The sequence below is a fragment of the Mobula hypostoma genome, chromosome 9 (genome assembly GCF_963921235.1).
Source record: "Mobula hypostoma chromosome 9, sMobHyp1.1, whole genome shotgun sequence".
Classification (NCBI taxonomy): Eukaryota; Metazoa; Chordata; class Chondrichthyes; order Myliobatiformes; family Myliobatidae; genus Mobula; species Mobula hypostoma.
The window spans coordinates 107,089,958-107,115,895 of NC_086105.1; the positions used below are offsets into that span (position 1 = coordinate 107,089,958).

The following is a 25,938-nucleotide window of genomic DNA, read 5'->3' on the forward strand; positions in this document are numbered from 1 at the left end:
GATGAAAACTTTATGTTGCACAGTAAGTGCTGCTTGCATGGAACTACTGATCCAAGGTTTCTGGTTCAGGAAAACCCTGACCGACTTCTGGGGGACAACATCGTCGATGCGCTTCCGGATGAAGCACGTGACACTGTCAGTGAACTTAGAGACATCCTTATTATGGAAGACATTCCAGCTGACGTCATCGAATGATGTCACCTCAGATGGTTGAAGAAGTTTGGCATGGGCCCCCAAATCCTAAGAACTTTCTACAGTGGCACAATTGAGAGCATCCTGACTGGCTGCATCACTGTCTGGTATAGGAACTGTACTTCCCTCAATTGCAGGATTCTGCAGAGAGTTGTGTGGACAGCCCAGCACATCTGTAGATGTGAACTTCCCACTATTCAGGACGTTTACAAAGACAGGTGTGTAAAAAGGGCCTGAAGGATCACTGGGGACCCAAGTCACCCCAACCACAAACTGTTCCAGCTGCTACCATCCGGTAAATAGTACCGCAGCATAAAAGCCAGGACTAACAGGCTCCGGAACAGCTTCTTCCACCAGGTCATCAGACTGCTTAACATGTTGACAAAACTGTATTTCTACGTTATATTGACTATCCCGGTGTACATACTATTTATTATAAAGTACTATATATTGCACATCTAGACAGAGATGTAACGTAAAGATTTTTACTCCTCATGTATATGAAGGAAGAAAAATTCAATTCAATTCTATTCATTTCTATAGGGACAAGCACCTTTGAATGTTCAAATACCTTTGTTACAAAGTAATTCATACAAATAGTGTAAGTTTCTGGGAGCAGAAATCCCTGACACCCAAAGTTAATGTTGTCAGGGCTGTCTCTTGAGTACACAATTATGTCTGTACCTGTGACTATGTTTGATACGCTAGGCGACAATATTTGCCCGTTCTGCCAATTTACACCCAGTCACAATTTAGTCCATGTTGCCTGGTTTGATGCAGGCCAATTACACAATACTCTTACATATGCAATCTCTCAGTCTGTGGCCAATTTACCTTCAATTTACTGCTTGGAATTTACAATTAAAACTAAGGCTATTTGCAAATTTCCTGAACTTATTTACATTTAATACGAACTGAAGCCTGGTTTTTGTTTGAATTAAGATCTGCTATATTCACATACGGTAACACCAGAATATTCTCTCTCAGTATGTACTATCTCATATTATGTCAAAAGAGACTTCAAAGAGCCCTGGTAAAAGTCAAGTCAACAGGAATTTAAAGGTAAACTCTACTGCCTGGAGACATAATTGGCACAAAGATGGTAGATGGTTTTGGGCAGTTTTTCTTTTTTGTTTGTGGGGGGGAGGGGTCAATGATCTCAATCCCAGGCAAGTGCTGCAGGACCATTCAGCAGAGTGTGTTTGCCAAAGTTTAAATGTTCAAGAAAAGAGCTGGCTAAGTACTCGTAAGACTGGTGTCCCGTCACACTCACCTTAATAATAAGTAAATGCTTTGAGAGGCTAGTCCAGGATTACATCTGCAGCATGCTACCACTCATACTGAATGCCCGACACACCCTACCGACACAACCAATTGACAGATGATGCAATAGCCACAGCTCTACACACCGTCCTTACACATTGGGATAAGAGGGATGCTTATGTGAGAATGCTGTTCTTGGACTACAGTTCAGCATTAAATACCATCGTTCCATCCAGGCTTGACAAGAAGCTGAGAGACCTCGGCCTTGACCCTGCCTGGCGCAGCTGGATCCTGGAATTCCTGTCAGATCACCAGCAGGTTGTAAGAGTGGGCTCCCTCACCTCCACCCCTCTGACTCTCAATACAGGAGCCCCTCAGGGTTGCGTACGGAGTCCCCTCCTTTACTCCCTATATACCCATGACTGTATCGCCTCCAATCTGCTAATTAAATTTGCCGACGACACTACATTGATTGGCCTTATCTCAAACAACAACAAGGTGGTCTACAAGGGAAGAAGTCAACTCTCTGACACAAACACGAGGAAATCTGCAGATGCTGGAAATTCAAGCAACACACACAAAATGCTGGTGGAACACAGCAGGCCAGGCAGCATCCATAGGAAGAAGCACAGTTGACGTTTCAGGCCGAGACCCTTTGTCAGGACTAACTGAAAGAAGAGATAGTAAGAGATTTGAAAGTGGGAGGGGGAGGGGGAGAACCGAAATGATAGGAGAAGACAGGAGGGGGAGGGATAGAGCTAGGAGCTGGAAAGTTGATTGGCAAAAGGGATACAAGGCTGGAGAAGGGAGAGGATCATGGGACAGGAGGCCTAGGGAGAAAGAAAGGCGGAGGGAAGCGCCAGAGGAAGATGAAGAGCAGGCAAGGAGTAATTGTGAGATGGACAGAGAGAGAAAGAAAGGAAAAAATAAAAAATAATAAATAAATAAATAAATAAGGGATGGGGGGAGAATGGGAGGAGGGGCATTAACAGAAGTTAGAGAAGTCAATGTTCATGCCATCAGTTTGGAGGCTACCAAGATGGAATATAAGGTGTTGTTCCTCCAACCTGAGTGTGGCTTCATCTTTACAGTAGAGGAGGCCGTGGATAAACATATCAGAATGGGAATGGGATGTGGAATTAAAATGTGTGGATACTGGGAGATCCTGCTTTCTCTGGTGGACAGAGTGTAGGTGTTCAGCAAAATGGTCTCCCAGTCTGCATTGGGTCTCACCAATATATAGAAGGCCACATCGGGAGCACCGGATGCAGTATATCACCTCAGCTGACTCACAGATGAAGTGTCGCCTCACCTGTAAGGACTGTCTGAATGCTGGTGAGGGAGGAAGTGTAAGGGCATGTGTAGCACTTGTTCCGCTAACAAGGATAAGTGCCGGGAGGGAGATCGGTGGGAAGGGATTGGGGCGGACGAATGGACAATGGAGTCGCGTAGGGAGCGATCCCTGCGGAAAGCAGAAAGGTGGGGGGGTAGGGAAAGATGTGCTTAGTGGTGGGATCCCGTTGGAGGTGGCAGAAGTTACAGAGGAGGCGAGTGGGGTGGTAGGTGAGGACAAGGGGAACCCTATCCCTAGTGGGGTGGCGGGAGGATGGGGTGAGAGCAGATGTGCGTGAAATGGGAGAGATGCGTTTGAGAGCAGAGTTCATAGTGGAGGAAGGGAAGTCCCTTTCTTTAAAAAAGGAAGACATCTCCTTCGTCCTGGAATGAAAGGCTTCATCCTGAGAGCAGATGCGGCAGAGACGGAGGAATTGTGAGAAGGGGACACAGTTCTCTGATACAGCTGTGTCAAGAAAACAACATCTCACTCAATGTCGCAAAAACAAAGGAGGTGGTTGTGGATTACAGGAGGAATGGAGACAGTCTAACCACCATCGACATCAGTGGATCTGGGTTTGAGAGGGTAAACAGCTTCAAGTTCCTCAGCATCCACATCACCGAGGACCTCACGTGGTCTCTACACACCAGCTGTGTGGTGAAAAATGCACAGCTGCGCCTCTTTCACCTCAGATGGTTGAGGAAGTTTGGTACGGATCCCCAAATCCTAAGAACTTTCTACAGGGGCACAATTGAGAGCATCCTGACTGGCTGCATCACTGGCTGGTATGAAAATGGTACCTCTCTTAATCACAGGACTCTGCAGAGGGTGATGCGGAAGCCCAGCACATCTGTGGTTGTGAAATTCCCATGATTCAGGACATTTACAAGGACAGGTGTATAAAAAGGGCCCGTAGGATCATTGGGGACCCAAGCCATTCCAACCACAAACCCCTGTTCCAGCTGCTACCATCTGGGAAGCGGTACCGCAACATAAAAGCCAGGACAAACAGGCTCCTGGACAGCTTCTTCCACTAGGTTATAAATTATTATTAATTACTATAATTGCATATTGCACATTTAGATGGAGACGTAACGTAAAGATTTTTATTACTCATGTACGTGAAAGGATGTATGAAATAAAGTCAATTTTCAAATTCAAATTCAAATTCAAACTTGCATGGTTATGGGAAAAATACAGGGAGTGGAACTAGCTGGAATGGACTCCCCAGGTATATTACCTGCTTCCATTTCTGTATCATATTTATATTTGCTAAGGGTTAACAACATATGAACAATACAAATCGGAATCTTTAAGTTCATTTTTAGGACATGGGTGCACTCATAGTTCATCAATATTAACCCCCACAGGCAGTCTTTTAAAATGTTGTAGCCTATGTGGTTATTATGTTCTCAATGTGATGCTGAACAACAATTTTGAGGATTTGATCTAGTGATGATGAGCATATCACCATTTCCAAGTGAGGAAAGTGGGTGACATAAAGGAGAACTAACAGACATGTACCTCTGCTGTCCTTGCCCTCCAAAGTGATACAGGCAATTGGGAAGTACTGTCATAGACAAAAGACTTGGGAAGTTGCTCTTCTGCAGGTTGCAGAAGATGCACACCACAACAGCGTGTTGACAACGGAAGCAGGAATATTTCACTATACATTTAGATACCAATCAAACAAGCAGTAAAGCAACCAGTTGTTTAAAAGCTGCTCATCTTTCAAACAGATCCTAGATGATCTGCACCTCAGTTCAATTCATGTGGCATCATTTCATATCACTTGAGACCATAGATCTATTTTTAGGCTACATTCTTTAAAATTTAGAGATATACCCATATAAGGAATGTCTTCTTCATATATTCTCTATAATTAGATCTTTCTACATCCTCAATTTATGGTATAGCTTCCCATGGTGAAGTATCATACTGGTGAATATACTGGTAAAAGTACCTCCCCCTTCACCTCCCCAAGTGCAAATCCCAAAATTGAGTGTACTACTGCAGTTGAAATTTGACCGAGGTCCAGTGCAACTCACTATATACACAATCTCCACAAAAATGAAGCATCACGTTAATCTTTTTGTACAGGTCTGCTAGCATATTGATTATTTGATATAGTTTGCTTCTCAGCATTCAGAAAACACTCAGATATACATATTATTTCAGCATTCTACCAATGCCTCTTTGAAGCCTCCTGCTTCTCTGAGCATTACTTATTGTTCTCTCTAATCTCGTATTAGCTGTGCTCTTCTTCCAAATTATTAACAAACATGGAGTTCCATAAACAATTCCTGTAAAACACGTGTTAAATATCACTTGAGTGCAAACTTTATATTTACACTCTTTCTTGAAAGCCTCATTAATTTTCAACCTATGCAAATACTGTTCCAACCCTGTATAGTTATGCATCAGATAGAAATGCCTTCCAGATCCATATAGAGGAAAAAAAAATCCTTATTGTGTTTTTAGTAATCTCCTCAAAATATCAAACTACCCAGAAATGATTCACCTTTAACAAGCTGGCTCCCTCTGATTATTTCATATTGATTTAAGAACTGAGTCGTTATCTTTTATAGCAGATACAGCTTCCAAAGAATTGAATGACTTACAGCTGAGAAAAATTAGAGTTGCAAGAAATTTGGAAAACAAAAACGATAAAATCCTAGAAACACTCAGCAGGCCAGTCCTGCCTGCGAGAAGGAAAGCAGTTAACGTTTCAGGTCGGAGAACATTCTGCAGGACGGGGAAATAGATCAAATATCATTTAAACTCCAGAGAATGCAGCAGGAGGAATGAATAGAACAAAAGGAATGGCTGCAAAAGGATGAGACCTTGGCCAGATGGGTTAATGGAGCACTTGGAGGCTAAAAAGAGGCAGGGAAAATGTAGAAAATCGAGCTGAGGTGGCAAATCAGCCATGAATGACAAATAGCTAGAAAGGCTCTGAACGTTAGATGGCTTATTCCAGTTCTTAGCTGGAAGAGTTGCACAGTATGGAAACAAGCCCTTCATCCCGATATATTTATCTTGAGCTGTTTCCACAAGGCTGCATTTTGCCCACATCCCCCTGAACCTTTCTCATCCACGTACCTTTCCAATTTTGTAAAAACATTATAATTTTATTTGCCTCACCACTTCACTTGCAAGATCCCTCCTGGATTATGAACACCCAATTTATGAACACAGTGCATTGGTGAATGAGTCTATGAGAGAATGACAAGGTTGCTGGCAATGGATTAGCCAGTCACTGCTAAACTGCAGGCGTCTTCTGCCAGGTGGGAATGAGACATTTTCACATGTCGTCTCTCATTATCCTGCCTGTTATTGAGTTAGTGAGGCAAGCTGGCATCCGCTCTTTCCAGGCCTGCTTGCTCTCCCCATAGTTGTATCTGTGAGAACCTTCCTCATTCCGTTTCTGTTCATTTCCCACTCACAAAGAGGTCTCAGGCACAAATCTACATTCATGACCTGGGAACTGCCGGTGTCATTAAATTACTAAAGATTCCTAAACGTAGGAACCAGGGATTCATAAAATCACAATATCAGAATGCAGATGATCTGTCTGCAGAGTTATGAACCTACACAATTTAAGTTTTAGTATTCCACTACTAGGAAGAAAACACTGCAATTATTTTAACGATCTGTGTCTCAAACTAGTGAATCATCTTGCAAAAATTGCTCTCCTTCCCAGTTCTAACGAAAGGTATTCATGTGGAAATATTAACACTGGCTCTCACTCCACAGTTGCTGCCTGACCGCACCCGCTGTTTCCAATTCAGATTTCCAGCATCTGCAACTTCTTAGAAATGTCCACTCCTGTCTCCTCCCAAAAAGCATAGCAGAATAATGAATCATGCTGAATGATTATGTGCTCATTTAACCCTGCAAACTCAGGCCGGTAGTAACACTGCCGACCAACTCGAGAAGTGGTGCCTGCACCTTGCATGGCTGGCAGCTGGCAGTCGGCAGTGCGCAGCCGCCCAAACGGCCGAGTTACTGGGCGACGGCAGGTGGCTGTGCAGACTTGTCTCGCGAGATGTGGTGTCCGGTCGGAATGTGGCACTGTTGCTCGGTAACAGTTGCCAGAGGGAGCGTGGACTGACTGACTGATGGGCGGGCGGCGGGTTGTCTGTGCATTGACATGGATGTGAGGTGCGGCGGCTGCATCCCCGGCAACTCAAGCTTCCGCCGCCTGGACCTTCGAAAGAGCGGCGGGACGTCTGTCAGAGAATAGCACGATCGAGGAAGGGCTGGTGGTGTTTCAGGAGGGAGAGCCGAGTCGACGACCCCCATCCCCGAGTGGAGCGGCGGCTGAGTGTCGGGGAAGCGGAGCCCCGTTCCCGGGCCCTCGGGGTGGTGACGACCCCCATCCCCGAGTGGAGAGGCGAGGCGGCTGAGCGTCGGGGAAGCGGAGCCCCGTTCCCGGACCCGCGGGGTGGTGACGACCCCCATCCCCGAGTGGAGAGGCGAGGCGGCTGAGCGTCGGGGAAGCGGAGCCCCGTTCCCGGACCCGCGGGGTGGTGACGACCCCCATCCCCGAGTGGAGAGGCGAGGCGGCTGAGCGTCGGGGAAGCGGAGCCCCGTTCCCGGACCCGCGGGGTGGTGACGACCCCCATCCCCGAGTGGAGAGGCGAGGCGGCTGAGCGTCGGGGAAGCGGAGCCCCGTTCTCGGACCCGCGGGGTGGTGACGACCCCCATCCCCGAGTGGAGAGGCGAGGCGGCTGAGCGTCGGGGAAGCGGAGCCCCGTTCCCGGACCCGCGGGGTGGTGACGACCCCCATCCCCGAGTGGAGAGGCGAGGCGGCTGAGCGTCGGGGAAGCGGAGCCCCGTTCCCGGACCCGCGGGGTGGTGACGAATCTGCACCCGGGCGGCAGTTGCGACCCTCCCCGGAAAGGACACGAGGTAGGGTGAGGAGGTAAGCGACACCGCTGGGAGAGAACCCGCTACATCGAGGCAAAGGAAAATTCCTGTCAGCCGTAAAGAAATAAAGAGGACATTGTGAAATAGGAACTCCACGAGGTTTGGTTGGGGGGTGGGGTTAGTGGAGAGGGACGTATTTTGGCTTTTCTCGCCGACTTTGCACTATTTCACTCTTCTGAAATTTTAAGAAGAGAAGTTTATTTTCTTCTCTTAGTCCGACCGTTCTAAACCTGGACAGCAGAGCCTAACTTGAAGCTTTAGAAATACGATGCTAGAGACTCCTTTTGAATGAGCCACGGTATATATTCTTAAACTTTTTTTTGGGGGGGGGGTGCATTTAGGGATCGCTTACAAGTAACGTAGTCTCATGGACTAAGGGCTCTTGGTATTAATGGCAGTTTCATTTTCTGCCCCACTTGTAAAAGGTTAGAAACAGAACGACTAAAATGTTTGTGCCCAGTATTAATTGTTGAAATTTGATTGGAAGTCTAAAGACGTTCTAGACTTTAGATGCAATTGATAGTACTGATTCGATAGAAGATTTGTCCTTTTAAGTAGTTTGTGTAGTTTAAGATGTAACTAGTTGCTCTCTAGGAAGTTAATTTCGAGCGGCAGGACACTAAAACATTGACGTCCAACAAAAGTTAATCGTAAGTAGTAAAAGATCGTGTTTTTTGAATTTATCTTTGCTGTTCATATTATTACTCATTTAAATTTGTTTACTTATTGACGAAGAAAGTTTTGTACTCGTATTATCGTATAGGGTACTGAATCATAAATAGCAGCAGTAGACTATGCTTGCAGGTCTTCCATATTTGCTTTTGAAAGATAGGTTAGCTACTCTCAATGTGGAGTATGTGGGAGGGGTGGAGGAGGAGGTTCTTATCTCCATTTTGAATAGATGACCCTTTTTTTGAACCTGATTCTGGGGGCTCTAGCCAAAGAACCATCTTTGCATTAATGTTATCATACCCGGTTGCAATTTTGGCAGGTATGCTTTGGTAAGATCTGTTAATTTATTTAATTCTTTGTGGCAGTTAGGTATTGAAATTTGGTTAGTTAGTTACTGCCTGTTATACTGCTGGTGTTTAGGACATCAATGAAGGACATCCATCTCTCTCCTCGGCCATATCCTGTTGCACACAGATATGGAAGGATTCTTCATTGCTGTTTCAGTTACAATTTTTTTTGACTAGTCAGGGTTGTTAGTCCTGAGGTGAGCCCCCCTCTCCCCCTCCCCCTCCCCCCCACCACTCTTCATCTGCCTCTACTCTTTGGCCTGTCTTTGGCTTGGGTGACCTTACCAAGAGCCAACAAATAAAGTCCTGAATCCTGCCAACATAACTCTCTGGGTCATTGTGGTGCGCAAGCCTCCAAACCCTACAAAAAAGTTGTGATTCTCTTGGAAGATTGAAATCTGTGTATAAGAAATTTTCATTTTTTAGGACCACATTTGCGGGACAGCAGTTTTTGTAAGACCTTGATGCAGTGGACATTTAAGCTTATGATGACTGTTATAAAAAGATGAAATGCATTATGGATCCTTGTTGTACCCAGGAACTTTGAATTAACTTGAAGAAAAATTCAAATCTGGGAAAGAAGGTATTTGTGCCTGAGTAAGCAGTTAGATTATACTCGTGTTACAGTTGTACCTAAGTTTATTTATGGTGCTTGTGCCTGTTGTTTATTTATTGAGAATCAGTGCAGAATAGGTTTTCTGGTCCTTCAAGCTGTGCCGCCCAGCGATCCCCCAGTTTACCAAAGAAAGAGTGCAGAGGAGATTTACAAGGATGTTGCCTGGATTGGGGAGCATGCCTTATGAGAATAGGTTGAGCGAACTTGGCCTTTTCCCCTTGGAGCGATGGAGAATGAGAGGTGACCTGATAGAGGTGTACAAGATAGTGAGAGGCATTGATCGTGTGGATAGTCAGAGGCTTTTTCCCAGGGCTGAAATGGCTAGCACGAGAGGGCATAGTTTTAAGGTGCTTGGAAGTAGTTACAGAGGAGATGTCAGGGGTAAGTTTTTTTTATGCAGAGAGTGGTGAGTGCGTGGAATGGGCTGCCGGCGGTGGTGGTGGAGGCGGAAACAACAAGGTCTTTTAAGAGACTCCTGGATAGGTACATGGGGCTTAGAAAAATAGAGGGCTATGGGTAAACCAAGGTAGTTCTGAAGTTAAGGACATGTTCAGCACAGCTTTGTGGACTGAAGGGCCTGTATTGTGTTGTAGGGTTTCTATGTTCTATGTTAATCCTAGCCTAATCCTGGGACAATTTACAATGATGAAATAACCTACCAACCGTCTTTGGACTGTGGGAGGAAACTGGAGCACCCGGAGGAAACTCATACGGTCATGGGGAGAACATACAAACTCCTTACAGGCAGTGGCAGGAATTGAACCCAGGTCGCAGGTACTATAAAACGTTGTGCTAGCCACAACACTATCATGCTGTGTGGGAGGAGTTACTTGGGAACAAAAGCTGCAGTTGAAAAGTAGAAAACTAGTGTAAGGAGGACTGGAAGAGATGTACAGGACGTCGTTTTTGGAGAGGACCAGATTGATTGAATATAAGAAGCTTTAAGGTTTAAAGTGCATATACATAAATGAAAGATTAAAACTAAATAAGGTTGATGAACTGCAAATGCAATTAACCATGTGAGATTATGATGTAGCCGCACAGAAACGTAACTTGATAAAAAGGCTAGAAATGTTTCTGAATACAAGATGATTTGTAAATTTCTGGCTCATATAGAAGCTAGTGTTGTTGTTCTTTTGGAAATGAGCCAGGTTAAGCGGAGGAACATTTAGGAAACAACGATTAGAACGTCAGGTGTAGAATTGCTCTGGGAAAAGGTATGGTAAAAATAGTCATTTGGAAAAGAGGGCAATGTCAATAGGATGAAGAACAGATCTGGCCCTCCATCTGTTAAGATCATCACTGACCTTTCTCCCTAGTAGAATTCTTCTATATTAACCTCATATTTGGATAGATATTCATATCTTGAAATTGAAATCTGAGTATGTCAATCAAAATTATAATTGAACAATGGGCGGTGAAAATATTTCTGCCTTATTTCCTACGAGAAAAGATTGGCAGCAAACATAAAAGGGCATTCAAAACTCTTTCTATAGACTTGGATTGCAAGAGTAGAGATATACTGTAGCTGGTCAGAGACTAAAAAGAAAATCCACTCTTAGCAACAGAACACATGACTAAGATGTTAAATGATTCCCTGGTAGTTGTAGATGCTGTTGAAGTCACTGCAAAGGAAGATGTTCTGAAGATCGTGAGCTGTTGCAGTTTGCGAGGAAGAATGAGAGGAGGCAATATTTAACCAAGGGTAACAGAAGCAGATTAATTTAGGATCGGTGTATAATTTGTTGAGAATGTGGTTCAAAAAGGGATTCTCAGCAAGGAAGTGGTGATTATATCTCTTATAAACATTTCTCCAGCCTCATTCAGTATTACCCTGTTTTGGTGCCACACTTTAAGAAGGATGTGAAAGCCATAATGTGGGTGTGGGAGTCATTTCCTGAAATGATTCCAAGGATGAGAATAGGATAGTGAGGTTGTTCTCCTTGGACCAAAGCAGATTATAAGGAGATCTGATGGAGTTATTAAAAATCATAAAGAGTAGATGGTAAGGTTAAAGGGTGACGATCCAGGGGACATAGAATGTAGGTGATTATCAAAAGAAAGTGAAATGTGGGGTAATATTTTTATTAAGCACATCGTTAATGTCTAGCGAAAACTGCCAGGAATATCACTGGACAAATTCAGTTGTAACGTTAAAAGGAAGCTGGAACCAAATTTGCAAAGCTGTGGACAGAGACATGGGATTAGATGGATTTACTTTGCATGGGATCTCAATAGATTTGAAAGGCCAAATAGCGCTGCAGCCCCTCTCCTGTTACTAGCATGAATGACACCAGGATACAACTAGCTGAGCTGCTGCCTTGCAACTCCATTGCCTTGGGTTCAATCCTAAACTCATGTTTGTGGATTTTGCTTGTTCTTCCTCAGACTGTGTGGGGTTCCTCCCACATCCTAAAAGCATGCAAGTTGGTGGGTTAATTGACCATTGTAAATTACCCCTAGTATGTAGGTGAGTGTGGGAGTTGATGGGAATGTGGGGGGAGGAAGAGGGGAATAAAATGGGATTAGTACAAGTGGGTATTTGAAGGTCAGCATAAAATTGGGCCGAAGAGTCTGCTTCTGCACTATATCAATCACTCTGACATCGGAATGTCCTGCAGAACATTGGGCAGGGTTGGCAAGTAGACCAAGGTTGTGATCCATGTTGGAGGCAAAACATAAAGATCTTTTGTTTAAAAGACAGACTATGAAGTTGGAAGGTAGATTTAAAAAAGAAATCATTATCAGTTGTGCCATAAACTGGACAAAATAAGGAGAGGAAGATCAAGAGATTGTACATGTGCTTGAAGAAATTCTCTTACATTTCATTGGAAATCACTAAGGCAAAGCTAAATCAATGGGCTACCTTCACCTGACTGACATGGCATTAATATCCTCGTGTGTCAAATTTGTGTGTGCATTTTGACTGCTGATCTCGACCCAAGCCTATTGTAAACAGGCACTCCTCAAGTTTGGTTCCAGAGAATTGCCTGTAAACTTTTTTCTGGGAGAAAAAAAAATCAATTGGGGTTGATTAATATGGTCATTTATTTATTGTCTTCCTTTGTGTAGCTGCAAAGGTACAGAATCTGCCCCACCTTCCATGGCTAGCTTTGACCTTAAAGTATCAATGGATGTTCCAATGTTTGATAAAGTATTTTACAAATGTCAATAGAAGAGATTGGTCAGTTTACAAAGTAAATCTCTTGAGTGGTCTCATTGTGAACTGACAGCCTGAGTTCTTAAGGGCAATGGTGCTGAATGTGAAATATTTTTTAAAGACATTTTTTAAATTACCAGTTACTTAAATTCCATAACTCCTGAAATGTGTACATTTCTGTAACTAATTTTCCAATCTTGAAAAGTGGGATTTTCATAAGTCAGCTCTTATGTTACTGTGGGAGCCCCTGCAGTACTGTACTTCACTTGTTATTTATAACCACCTGGGCCTTTTTCTCCCGCTCCTAAACTTCCTGGCACCCATTTATCCTGTTGTCTAAATCAGCATGCCTGTGCTGTTGACAAACAGCACTGTGCATATTGGTTTTATCTTGTTTGGGATCTCTGATCTTAACTTTGGAGTTTCCTACTGTTTCCTCTCATCTGTAATTGCTGACTGGACATGTGCTAATTTTGGCCATGCCTTTGTAACTTGTTTTATCCCACTTGGGAGCTCTGACCTTAACTTTGGAGTCTCCTACTGTTTTCTCATCTTTAATTGCTGACAATGTGCATTTCCATTGCCACTCTAGCTTCTAAGTCCTTTATTTCTATCTTACCTTTCTTCTCTAGTACAAATTATAAATCTTCATTGATCAGATTTACATCTTCAAGCACATAGATTTTGCTATTGTGCACGAAGTATAATCAGGAAATGACAGAATAAGGATGAGAATTGTCTTATTTTCTGATGGAAATCCAAGCAGCTATAGATGTTGGAAATCTGAAGTTAATGTACTGGAAAAGTTCAGCTGGTAATGGGTCTCAGACTTGAAATATTAACTATTTTTTCCAGAGGTGATATCTGACTTGCTAGCTTTCTCTGCATTTTCTGTTTTTCATTGTGCCGGTGGATGAGATTTCATCAAGAAATGTATTCATACTTTGCAAAATATGGTAAAAATTGCTGCTTCGGCAAAATTAGTGCTTGAAAAAATGTAAATTGCTTCCTCTAATCCTCTTTTATTTAGTTTAATGCCAAAGTTTACTAAATGGGGCCTGCAATAATCTTGCTAGGAATTTGTGCATCTTACTGGTGTAGTGGAACAGATTAACTCTTCCTCTATTTGTTACGTTTTGTCAACCTCAGAATTTTGTTTGGTAACAAATCTCACCCGTATTAATTATCACTTCTGTAATCTATCAGTCTAATTTCTTTAATGCATTGAAGCTGGATTTCCGAATCTTTGCCACTTTACAACGAGCTATTCCCATTTATTCACAGTATGATTTCAATTTTTGCTGAATTGTGTGCGGTTTAGTTCTGTGGTTCCACCTTACTGGATTCTTGGTTGAAGCTGACCATATGTGAAGTATATTTTAACAAGTCTCCACTTGGAGATATTTTTTTTAAGGGAAAATATATAAGTAGTGTAAAAACAAATTTGGTATTCTAGTCCGGTTCCATAATGTTTTATATACCCTAATATCTTTCGAAACACTTCAGTTTTTTTCTTAAATAACCATACATCTGTCTTAACTTTAATTTGTTGTAATATACTTGTTTTACTACTATGAGAATAATTTTGCTGTATGCAGGTTATTCTGAATTTGGAGTAGAATGACTGAATAAATTACTCTAAAGTTAAATAAACAGGGCATCGCCTTGGATAGCTTTCATACTAATAGAGATGCATTACCAGAATAAGCAGGCATGCAGTGCAGATGATCCCCCATGATATGGCAGTTCAGGTAATGATAATTCAACTCAATGGAATTCAGGGGTCATTACCCAAAGATTTGAGATGCAAAATAAATCTTGCTCTTTAGGATTTAGTGTTGGAACTAAACACAAAATATGAAAAAACAACAAATTTTGTCAATTTGCCCTCCTTTGCTGTGTCTTCTCCAGTCCAAGGACACATGAATAAATGTCTCATGCTGCAGCATTGCCAAACTCTCTATTTGCAAGGCATTTTCTCTGATGTGCTGCATTGTGGGGAGCTGCAGTAAGTAAAGCCAGATCTTACTCTGGTTCCTTAAAATAATTCCTTGTCATTACTCCACACTTAATCCATTATTCCCTGTGACTCTCCTTCTCCCAATAACGAATTTTTTTGGAATTTCACCCCTTTTTGTGATATCTCCACTTACTAACCCTGGATCCAAATCCTTATCCATTCCTTGATTGCAGTGTTGGCTTTGGCTCTTAAATATGGCGGTGAGTCACTTTACCATTGCTGCCAAGCTAGCTTAATAGGAGAAAAAAAAAACATCCTGTAGGAATGCATCTCCCCTTTTAACATGGGATTCAATTGAGGGGAGAATTGGTCTGCATTACGGACAAATGCGATATGGGTGGTCTTCTGGGAATGCAAAGCCTTCTTGATGCTAGAGTTGCCTATACAAATGATCTTAAATCACGTTTTCTTTTTTGGGTACTTTGAATCGCAGTTAGAATTTGTTCTATTTTCAAAACATGTTAAATTGCACAATAAAGAACCATATTTCATTCTATTAAACCTTTGTTATTAAATTTCTCCAGTAAAGATAGCAATTTAAGCAGAGTAGTTTTGTTTAGTATCTGAGAACCAAATTACAATTTTTTTCAAATGAACTTGTTTTTAGTTTTTATCAGTTTGGTCAGGAAAATAAAACAAACAAATGGAAAAAAATAGTTGTGCTGCATGTGTGGTATTTGTGGAACCAAATGTCCCTAGCAATTTTTAGGGCAGGATATAATTTGCTGTGTTGTAAGCAATAATACAATAATATTAATCTTGGCTTCATAAAGCCATATTTAATGTTTTATCCCAAATACTGTAGTTTAAAATTTTAGAAGTTCTCAAGTCAGTCATAAGCAAAATGATTACAGAATATTTATGAATATTTCAAGACTAACTTTGCAACAAATCTTGCAGAATTTTGCAATATCCAGTGATTCCTCTTTTTTTAAAAATGTATATTAAGGTTGTGACAATGGAAGAAATGTGCTTTGGAGTATATGGTATACTGGAATTGGTGTATTTATGGCTAAGAAAATTTCTCTAGTGTTTGGCAAATTTATCATTGGCAGAATTAAACTATGGATATACGCAGTGATATTTGTGTTCAAATTATGGTTTAGTAAATTATTCCTATGGATTTGAGTTATATCAATAATCAAATTTAAATTTCTATGTAGATTTGTGTAGTTCTTGCTATAACTGCATCCTTATCATGAGATTCCATTTCCATTATATACTATCAACATTTTTTTTTATCTTGTAGAACATCTTTTACCTAGGAAAGTTTCTGGAATTTTGTCCTTGCTTTTCCTGTTTACTCTGTATACCTTGGACTTTAGATACAACACAAAGTCAGATCATCTGCAAAAATTCTCTGATGACTCAGCAATAGGTGGGTGTTTAAGGGGAGGACAGAATATAAGGCCCTGATGGTGGACTTTGTTGAATGGTGCAAGTTGAATCATCTGCAATTCAACATCAGAAAGATAAAGGAGATGGTGATAACTTTAGGAAGACAGGCCTACACCGCTCCGTGTTACTATTGATGGTGAGTATGTGGATGTGGTGAGGACCTACAAGTAACTTAGAGGTGCACCTGGACGCCATACTTGAGTACAGCACCAACACAGAGACTGTGTAAGGGCCAGGGTCAACTCGACTTCCTGAGGAGACTGAAGTCCTTTGGAGTATGCAGATCTTGCCTTCTCATGTTCTACCAGTCTGTTGCCACCACTACAATCTTCTATGCAGTGGTGTGCTGAGACAATGGCACCAACATGGGTGATGCCAACAGCTTTAATAAACAGATGAGAAAGGCTGGCTCTGTTATAGGAGTCAAACTGGACACACTGGAGGTTGTGGTAGAACAAAGAACCCTCTGGAAAAACCTGGCAATTTTGGACAATGTTTCTCACCCCCTGTATGCCACCTTGGCTGAACAGAGAAGCACTTTCAGTAACAGACTAAGACAACTGCACTGCTCCAATGAGCAGTATATGAGGTCATTCTTACTCTTGGCCATCAGGCGGTATAATGAGTCCACCTATAGCCAGGGAAGTGATCTTATAATCTTTGACTTGTAAATCTTGTCAATTATAAGGTAACTTTTTTATTTCTTCTCTTCTAATATTTGTATATCCGTGCACTTGTAATACTACTGACACTAATTTCCTTTGGGATTAATAAAGTATCTCGATCTAATCTATTTGGTAAGAGTTCAAAATTTTAATCTTAGGTTAACATTGATTTAATTTGAACATACAGAAATTGATTACTTATTAAATGTCAGAAATATGCAGATGAAAATGTTAAAATTACACTTAAACTTGCATTTGAAGGTGGGGTTTTACTTAGGGACAGTTTTCTGCAGCTGGATACATCAGCCAAAAATTGTGCTATCAACCATTTTATTGGGTGGAGAATTGCAGCATGATTAATCCACGTACAGAATTCTGGTTCAGCTGTTCGAACTTAATCATGTGCATCTTAGCGTAAGCAATTATTCATGTTAATTTCTCTTTTAGTTGCTTCACAGAGATTCAGTGGCAATTTTGACCCATGAGTAACCGACTTTCCTGAATAATTTTAACATCATTGAACAGAATTAATTTTCCATACTGTAAGTTCACTATTAAAAAGATTTGCCATCACAAATTTCTTGTCCCTGTCAAAATCATCCCTAACCCCATTGTTTCCTTTTCCATCAGTGCCTTCATTGCTTAAGTTGGTTCACTATAAAATATTTCTAATCTCTACCATGAGAAACGCCTCACCACAAGCTCTTTTTGCTTAATTAACACCGGTTAATTATGTCTGTATTAGAGCTGGCAAGTATCCATATTCCCTTGGCATTAAGTTTTGAGCTCTCGTCATAAAACTGTCAATGCTGCTTTAATATTTTTGTCGTACAGGTTTCCCCCGCCATCCGAAGGTAGAGCGTTCCTATGAAACGGTTCGTAAGCCGAAATGTCGTAAAGCGAAGAAGCAATTACCATTTATTTATATGGGAAAATTTTGTGAGCATTTGCAGACTCAAAAATAACCTACCAAATCATGCCAAATAACACACAAAACCTAAAATAACTAGCATATAGTAAAAGCAGGAATGATATGATAAATACACAGCCTATATAAAGTAGAAATACTTTTCCACAATCATTACTGAACTGTTCTCCGTAGCGAAAATCTCACGCAAGCGCCGTCGGCAGAAAATCTCACGCAAGCCCTGTTGGCAAGAACACTCTCTCCAGTAATCCTTAAGCTATGAAGCTGCCAAATCATACCAAATAACATGTAAAAATACACAGCCTATATAAAGTAGAAATAATGTATGTACAGTGTAGTATCACTTACCGGAATCAAGAAGACAGCGCGGAGCGCATGATGGTGTGTTAGACTTGTTGGAGTTTGGGTGGTGCTGTGGCCCCCACCCTCCGGGCCGCTGAGCGATACATTGCCGTGAAGAACGCAGGGGTCCAGCGGTAGTCGGGAGGTACACAGCACATCTCTGGTCTGGGCCGACAATTATGTGTCGGCAGCACCTAATTAATTAGCATGTTTATTTTGGCTTTTTTCTTAAAGATGTGCTGTGTGCCTCCCGGCTACCTTTGCATTCTCCGCGAATCGGTATCGGTCCGTGGCCTGGGGGTTGGGGTGGTGGGACACTGGGGTGTCATCTCGTCGCCTGTTTCCATTAGAGCAGGCAGCTCATCTTCTATCTCTGCCCGCCTCGATGTCAAAGGTTGAGGTTCGTCGTCTGCTGTGGCTGATGTGGAAGGCTTGCTTGACTGCTGAGCCTCGCGCATTTTTCTATCACACAGTTCTTTAATAAGGACTCAAACCATCCTGCAAATATCCTCTAATCTGACGTACCCTTTCAAAATTAAAGTCGTACTTTATCGTTACTCATTTGGTTTCCATTGTTATCCTTTTTTCTTCCAATTGCATGAGCTCTTCATCTGTCAGTTCTTGGTCGTGGGATGCCAAAACCTCCAACATCATGTTCGTCAGCTTCCACAAGCCAAACTCACGTTGTCCTTACTTCGTTCACCATGATCAAAACGCTTAATTATGTCTAGTTTTACCGTAAGTGTAACACCCTTACGAGCTCTTTCAGGCTTTTCTGATACCATAGAACTCATCTTGCAAACAGCTGCTCACAGGCACGTGTTAAAGTAAAGCAGTTCCAAATCCGGGGGAGAGCGGCTGCTCGGGGCGCGCTGCCTTTTATCGCGTGCTGAATTTTTTTTTCGTAACAGTGAAAACACCTGAAAGCGAAAATAATGTAGGTCTTTCGTAGCAGTAAGGTTTCGTAAAGCGAATGTTCGAAAAGCAGGGGACACCTGTATTTCTTTTCTCTAATAACTTTGAAGCTATTGCACGACTTCGAGAAAAATTCTGTCTCACTGCTTTGATACAACAGTTTTCCAAACTTCTTTAGGGATAATTTCAAGTTAACTTGTAGTGGAAGCAGGTTCCTAACTGTTAAATTCACATTATCAATCTGTTTCAGTGAAACTTTGTCTGCATTATAACAGGCAGATGTACAATTGCGCTAGTTATTTCCATGTACTGCCTACCTCTTCAATCGAATAAAGGTTGATTGCACTCCATATTAATCACATTTAATTTTAAGGCAGAATTAAAGCCCTAAGTTTGTTCATAATTGATATGTTTTACCTTAAATAATGTCATACGTAATTTTTGCAATTGAATGATTATGAATCTGAATCTTTTTTTCATTTTTTTTTGTTGCAGGTTGCAGTTTTGAGATGGTTTTTCACTGAAACTTTTACCAAAGGCCTGGTGACCAAGCCAGGACAGGTTGTTAAAGCCTCAAGATGAGTAAATCTCGGATTTTCCAGTTCTGTGGCATTATGGCTTGTGTGTTTATGATTCTACTGATCATATTTTATTGGGATGATGTTGGAACAGCTCGTTTCTATTTGCACACTGCTTTCATACAAATTCAGGCCACACATCTTCCACCCATGAAAAACCAAAACTATGACCATTCAAATTCCAAAAAGATAGCAGGAGAGAGAATAACCAGTTCCAAGGCTAGTATTCCTGATAATCTGGAGTTAATGTATTTGGAAAATACAAAAGAATACAAAGAGACAGAAAATTCAAAAGTAAACCAACTTTTGAATGAAGTATCTCAGCCTGACTTTGAGGAGAAAGTGGAAAGCTTTGAATTGGGAATCAATTCTGGGAAAACTACCAATGAATTACAACGGATACAGAAAGAGAGGAAACAAAAACTTGAAGATGCTTGTACAGACTCTAGTGTTATGTTCTCAGGAAAAAATAGGAATTTTGAAGATATTCCAAATAAAGAATTGGACCATCTAATTGTGGATGACCGGCATGGGATTATTTATTGTTACGTACCAAAGGTAGCATGCACTAATTGGAAACGGATCATGATTCTATTAAGTCAAAGTCTTTTAAATCAAGGTATTCCATATCGTGACCCACTTGAAATCCCCAGGGACCTTATACACAACTCAACCAGCCATTTGACATTTAACAAGTTCTGGAAACGGTATGGAAAATTCTCAAAACAGTTGATGAAGATCAGACTGAAGAAGTATACCAAGTTTCTCTTTGTACGGGATCCTTTTGTAAGATTAATTTCTGCATTTCGCAGCAAATTTGCTGTTCAGAACAATGATTTTTATAGCCGATTTGCAAGGCCAATGCTCAAACTGTATGCTAATTATTCCAACCCTCCGCAAACTGTCAATGAAGCTTTCTCTGCAGGAATCAAGCTCACCTTTACTAACTTCATTCAGTATTTGTTGGATCCTCAGACTGAGAAGGAGATCTCTTTTAATGAACACTGGCGTCAGGTATATAGACTGTGTCACCCATGTCAAATAAATTATGATTTTATTGGAAAATTAGAGAGTTTGGATGAGGATGCCAGTTATTTACTCAAATTGCTGAAGGTTGACAAGCTTGTTCAATTTCCATCCAGTTCACGGAATCAGACAGTTGCCAGTTGGGAACATGAATGGTTTGCAAAAATTCCAGTGGCATGGAGGAGAAAACTATATGAAATTTACAAGCCTGACTTTGTTATCTTTGGTTATCCCAAACCAAATTTATTACTTGACTGATCTCATAGATGCACTAATTGCCTTAAGTAAGATAAGTACTCATATAGTTAATGCCTTTTAACTCCTTGACTGACCTCTTCATGCCAAAAACAAATTGAAATTTTGGAGATGATGCACTCATAGCATATTGATTGTTACATTTCTCCGCCTTGTCCCGTGTATTTTATTTGCCAGCTATCCTTATCAATAGATAGTTGTAAAATCAGTCTGATAGTCTTGGAGTTGTATTCTGTATCTGCTAAACTGCCATAATGTGGAGTGAAAATAATTGGTATTTAACATGATCCTTGCTGTGAGAGTAAGATCTTTATTGCTGTTTTGAGGTGTTTGATATTAATAACCCCATAGCAATTGTTGAAAAATCTTTCGAGTGCTTTTTGGATTTAGGTTGTTAGAATCATTATCAGGAAAATACTAAGAATATTGTGTCTTTATCAATGTCTGTTTATTGTATTTTTGATTGCGTTTTAAGCTTCCTCCCATAGTATAGAGACTTAAAAAAAGAGTTTTAACAAAAACTCATTTGGTTAACCTGCTTTGTACTTGCCCCATTCATGATGTCCTGCATAATATACTTTGACATTTATGTTCTTCTTAAAATAAGGCCTAATACTGCCCATCTTTTACTGTCCTTAATGTATTTGCTACAACAGCTTGAAAGTGATTACTTATGGAAAAAAATGAGATAATTACTTAATATCTTCCAGAAGATTGCAATATTGAGTTAATACCAAATTTAACCGTACTTATTGCAAGCAGTTATTTAATTTCTGCTAAATTAAATGGGTACAAACAATGCTATTTGTAGCTATTGTGCTTGGAAACATATTAAGTCAAAATTATGTGCCTTGTATTTTCTCACAGCAGTAAATACATTTTGCACATGGTGTCAAATTTCAGTAAGTTGAACTACTGATCCTAGTCCATAAGGACATAGAAAAGTGTTAATATATTGTTTAATGAAAATTATTCAATTATGGGACAAACAAATAAACTTGATCAGGTTAGGGGTGTCTTTGCACACATGTTGTTTGTATAGTTAAAAGTTAGGAAAATATTTTTTGTCCTAATTTGGAAGCTATCTTGAGCAAGGAGAGTTTTGGCCTTTATGGAAGTCCTGATAATATGAAGCTCTGTTCCATTCTTATTAGTTTTAATAAAACTAGTAAAAAATTAGTTTTAATTTTAATATTGTGAAGAATGACTTGTCTTTTGAAGTAGACTAGATATCAAGAGAAACTTAAGCATTTAAAAGGGGAGAAAGTTCAAAGTGAACGGGCCTTTTAAAGACTAGGAACATAGTGATAAGGAATAAATGGCAGAGGAGTTAGGTGGTAGCAGCACATACTAGTAGTACTGGGAAAGAAATTAAATCCCTTCACAATTAGAGTATTGATGTTAGGCAAACTAATGGGTCAAAAAATTAAGCTCTCTGGACCTGGTTATTTGCATCTTGGGATCCTATAAGAAATAGTTTTTCAAATAAAAACAACTTGGATTCCAGAGAGGTGTGAGAGGATTGAAAAATTATCAATGCGATGCCCTTATTGAATAAGGGTAATAGGCATAAAATAGTTATCAATCAGTCTGACAATTGTAGCAAAAATGCTAAAAGTGTTCATTAAGATACCAGCTGTACAGTTGGCAAGTTGTAAATAGATTTGGCATAAGTTATAAAATAGAAATAGTATATGATTTTTATCAAAGTTCTTTGAGGAACCAGAGTCAATATGGCAGAGCTAGTAGATTTTAAATATTTAGGTTTCCAAAATGTGTTTACAAGTTGTGACATGAGATTACTTTGAAAGCTGAGGGCTCATGGAGGCAATTTATTGCATGAATTAAAAGTTGAAAACGTTGGAAAAGCAAGCTTAACAGCTTCTGTGGAAAGGGAAGTGTGTAATGTCTCAGGATTAGAACACTGTCAGAATTGGGGAAAGAGAAGTGTAAGTTGGTTTTCAGTAGCAGAGAAGGTGGAAGAGGATGAGCAGAACAAAGGGAATATCTGGAAGGGTGAGGCCAAGTGAACTGAGCACAGCTGAGGTAGCATTTATAAAGATGTGCTCCTTTTCTATGTAACACATTACTAATGAGGCCATTGGATATGCCACAGATAAAACTATTATCAGTTGAAAACAAAACACCCACAATGATGACAGGCAGAAATGACGAGTTCTCAAAAAGAAAGGATGAGTAAAACCTGGAGAATTTGGTATTAAATTCAGAGGTTTCAGTGTACCCAGACAAAAACAAGGTACTAATCTTCAAGCAACACACATAAAATGCTGGAGGTACTCAGAAGGCTAGGCAGCAGCTATATAAAGGAGTACAGCCGATGTTTCAGGCTGAGACCCTTACTCAGGACTGAGTAATCCCTCTGGAAAAGGAGGTCCACCATGTTTTTCATACACAAACCAGCTTAAAACTACACAACCATTTCAAGCTTGCAATGTGTTGAAATTGTCTGCCGTACAATTCTGGCTTTGAGACATGAATTATTAAATTATGGGCCCTTGAGATTGAAAATATAAAATGAGAGGATGTTTACAGATTACTTTTCTGTATGTGGAATAGGGCTGGTGAGGAAGAGTTATGCTTTGTACAGAAACTAAGCACATAGGCTTGTATATTTATTGCTTCAGAGCTGCAATAATCTTTTCCCTTGAAGTATTCTTGAAATTTTAAAAATGCCTTCACTCAGACTATTTTGGTCTTTAATAAGTGAAAGTGATAATTTGAGAGTCACCAATCACATCATGCTTCACACTTTCAACTAGTTAATGAGTTTGTGTGAAATTAAATATTGCAAGTATGATGCTAATTATGCTATGTTTTGACCTATTGAGTTGCCTGTATTACCAACTACGCATGTGATGCATATGTACCATTTGCCAAGGTGGTATGCAAGTGCAACAAACATTTTTCATACTCCCTTCTTTTCCTGTCTGCCCTTTTCCTCCGTGCATTGTAATATCTTTGCATTCAGGCAAACTGCAAGGAAAACATAAATTTAACATGACAAGCTTAGCATAATTGAAGGCAATGGGATTAAAGGGGTAGTGGCTGTTAGATTATGATGTTGGCTGAGAGACAGATTGCTCTATCACCAAGAGTTGGTATTGGGTATTTTTGACTTTTGACTTCTAGATTTCAAAATTAGTAGATGTCATGCATCTTGGAAATCTAATGAACAGTGAGGGTGGTAATATTTTAAAAGGATATTGACTAGTGAATTTTACAAAATATGGGAGATTAAATTTAAATGTGGAGAACTATTGTGCTTTATTACAATAAGAATATGCAGAGAGAATATGAACTAAATTGGCTAAGTTCAATCTATCAAAACCATTGGAAAATCTGTACGTGCCTTCAAGTTTCCCATTAACCATTTGTTCTGAAAAGAACTTTCTTGGCTTTTCCATACAACTAAAATCTCACAACCTTTATTGTATATCTCCGCTGCACCCACTCTAAGCCCACAGCAAACTTCCCATGAGCAAGAGAATGGAGCAGGCAAGATGGTGTTGAGGTAACATTGTAAAATTTAGTACCTGTATTCCTGATACTATGCTTTTTTAACCCCTGATTTTTGAATTTTCACAACTGTTTTTGGGTTTGTTTTATTTTTCTGTATGGTTGCTAAATTGAACATGTTTTCCTGTACTCCACTTGTAAAATTATTAGGGTGATAAAATATATATGGTCTAAACCATATAATTGAATCACTTCATCTAATTTACATTTTTTAATGCAGGGCAGTTATATCTTGCAATAAAGAGAAAATGTAGAACTTAGAGGCAGCTTTAGATTTATGGGTGTAATTGAGGATCAGTTTAAGAACAAATTATTAATTGTTATTCTGTATATCTAATTCTTGCTCTAGCCTGTTCATGGAAATATTCCAGTATCAGAATAAGTATACCTTTACAACCAACAGTAACTATGTTTTTAGAATTTCCAGATATTTCATAATTGCGATTAATGGTTTCTAACTATTAATCATCCTAGTAACTCCAAAATCATTGTACTTGTAGCATTCCATAAACCAGAGTAAAAATCTGATTTAACTTTCATTTTGTGTATTAATGTAAACTTATGCTTCAGTTACTTGTTAATGTTGATATTATTTGATATGTGAAGTCATTCAGAGACCAGATGTGATTTTTATTTTTAACTAAACAAAAGCACGAGAATTTGTGCACTTTGCAGATGAAAAGGTGCATTTCAAGTGCCTGGTCATTGTGTTACTTGTATGTACAGTCACAACTCTTTTCTCCATTTGATGTGAAGTTCCATTGAAGTTTAAAAACATACTTTTAAATGAAGGGAAGTCTTGGATCTTTGTGTAAATTGAACTTTTTAAAGTATATTTTGATAATGACAGATTTTATAAAGTTGCATTTTTGAACTTTGTTTTCTTTAAAATGTTCAATACATTATTTATTCTATTCAGATCTCTAAATTAACGGTCATATCCAGGTGAATGACCACATATGAACTGGGAACATGTAAAATGGAACTTTGAGAGAAAATGTAAAAAAAATGTCTACAACTCTTTTTTTAAAAACTGCTATTTATAAAATTTTACACTTTCAATGGAATATATCACGTATTGCCTATTAGTTTCTTTTGTTTTTATTTCAAAGATGAACAACAGCAGTTTTTGCTATCTCTTAGTTTTGCATTTCTATAAAGTGGGCAAAAAGTGAAAATATGTGCTGTTCAGTGTAGATATTTTTGTAAAGTTACTGTTTTTCTTGTAAATGTGCAATAAAACCTCAGGCTTAATTATGTACAATACAGCTATTGTGTGAATGGAATTTGTCAGCTGCTTCTTCTGGATACAGAGGAGGGTTAGAAAATGCATAACTAAAATTTTTGCTCCTAACTAAATTATACTCTACAACGAAACGTTCTGATGTTATAAAACTTGTAAAGAAAGTTCTCATTCACATACTTGAACCCAATTGTATTGGTTAAGAATACCCTGTGACTTTTGGACAATTCTTTGATATGATTTTGCTGAAACATCCATGGTATTTCACAAAGACTATACCTAAGTCTAAATCTCAGTGAATTGCATAGTGATCAGCTTCAAAGTAAATCAAAGCTGAAACTTACAAAATAAAATTATTTTCAGTACTTATGTCACCATATACTACTTTGCAATTCATTTTCTTGTTGGCATTCTCAAGGTAGAACAAAGAAATACAACAGAATCAAGAAAAAAACTACAAAGACTTACAATCAATGTGCAAAAGAAGGCAATCTGTGCAAATATATAATAAATAAT

The 25,938-nt window shown here is 39.8% G+C and overlaps 1 protein-coding gene across 4 annotated transcripts; it reads left to right on the forward strand.

The window, feature by feature from the left end:
• The first annotated feature begins 7,566 nt into the window (after window positions 1-7,566).
• On the forward strand, window positions 7,567-25,647 carry LOC134351922 (carbohydrate sulfotransferase 12-like). Of its 4 annotated transcripts, none has more exons than XM_063058838.1 (2): window positions 7,567-7,702; window positions 19,279-25,647. In XM_063058838.1, exon 2 carries the CDS (start codon window positions 19,362-19,364, stop codon window positions 20,643-20,645), a length of 1,284 nt encoding a protein of 427 aa, XP_062914908.1. In that variant the 5' UTR covers window positions 7,567-7,702; window positions 19,279-19,361; the 3' UTR covers window positions 20,646-25,647. The 4 variants fall into 4 exon arrangements, with proteins under 4 accessions (XP_062914908.1, XP_062914907.1, XP_062914910.1 ...); XM_063058837.1 differs by having other exon boundaries at window positions 7,590-7,715; XM_063058840.1 differs by lacking the exon at window positions 7,567-7,702 and adding an exon at window positions 7,886-8,018.
• The last annotated feature ends 291 nt before the right edge of the window (window positions 25,648-25,938 follow it).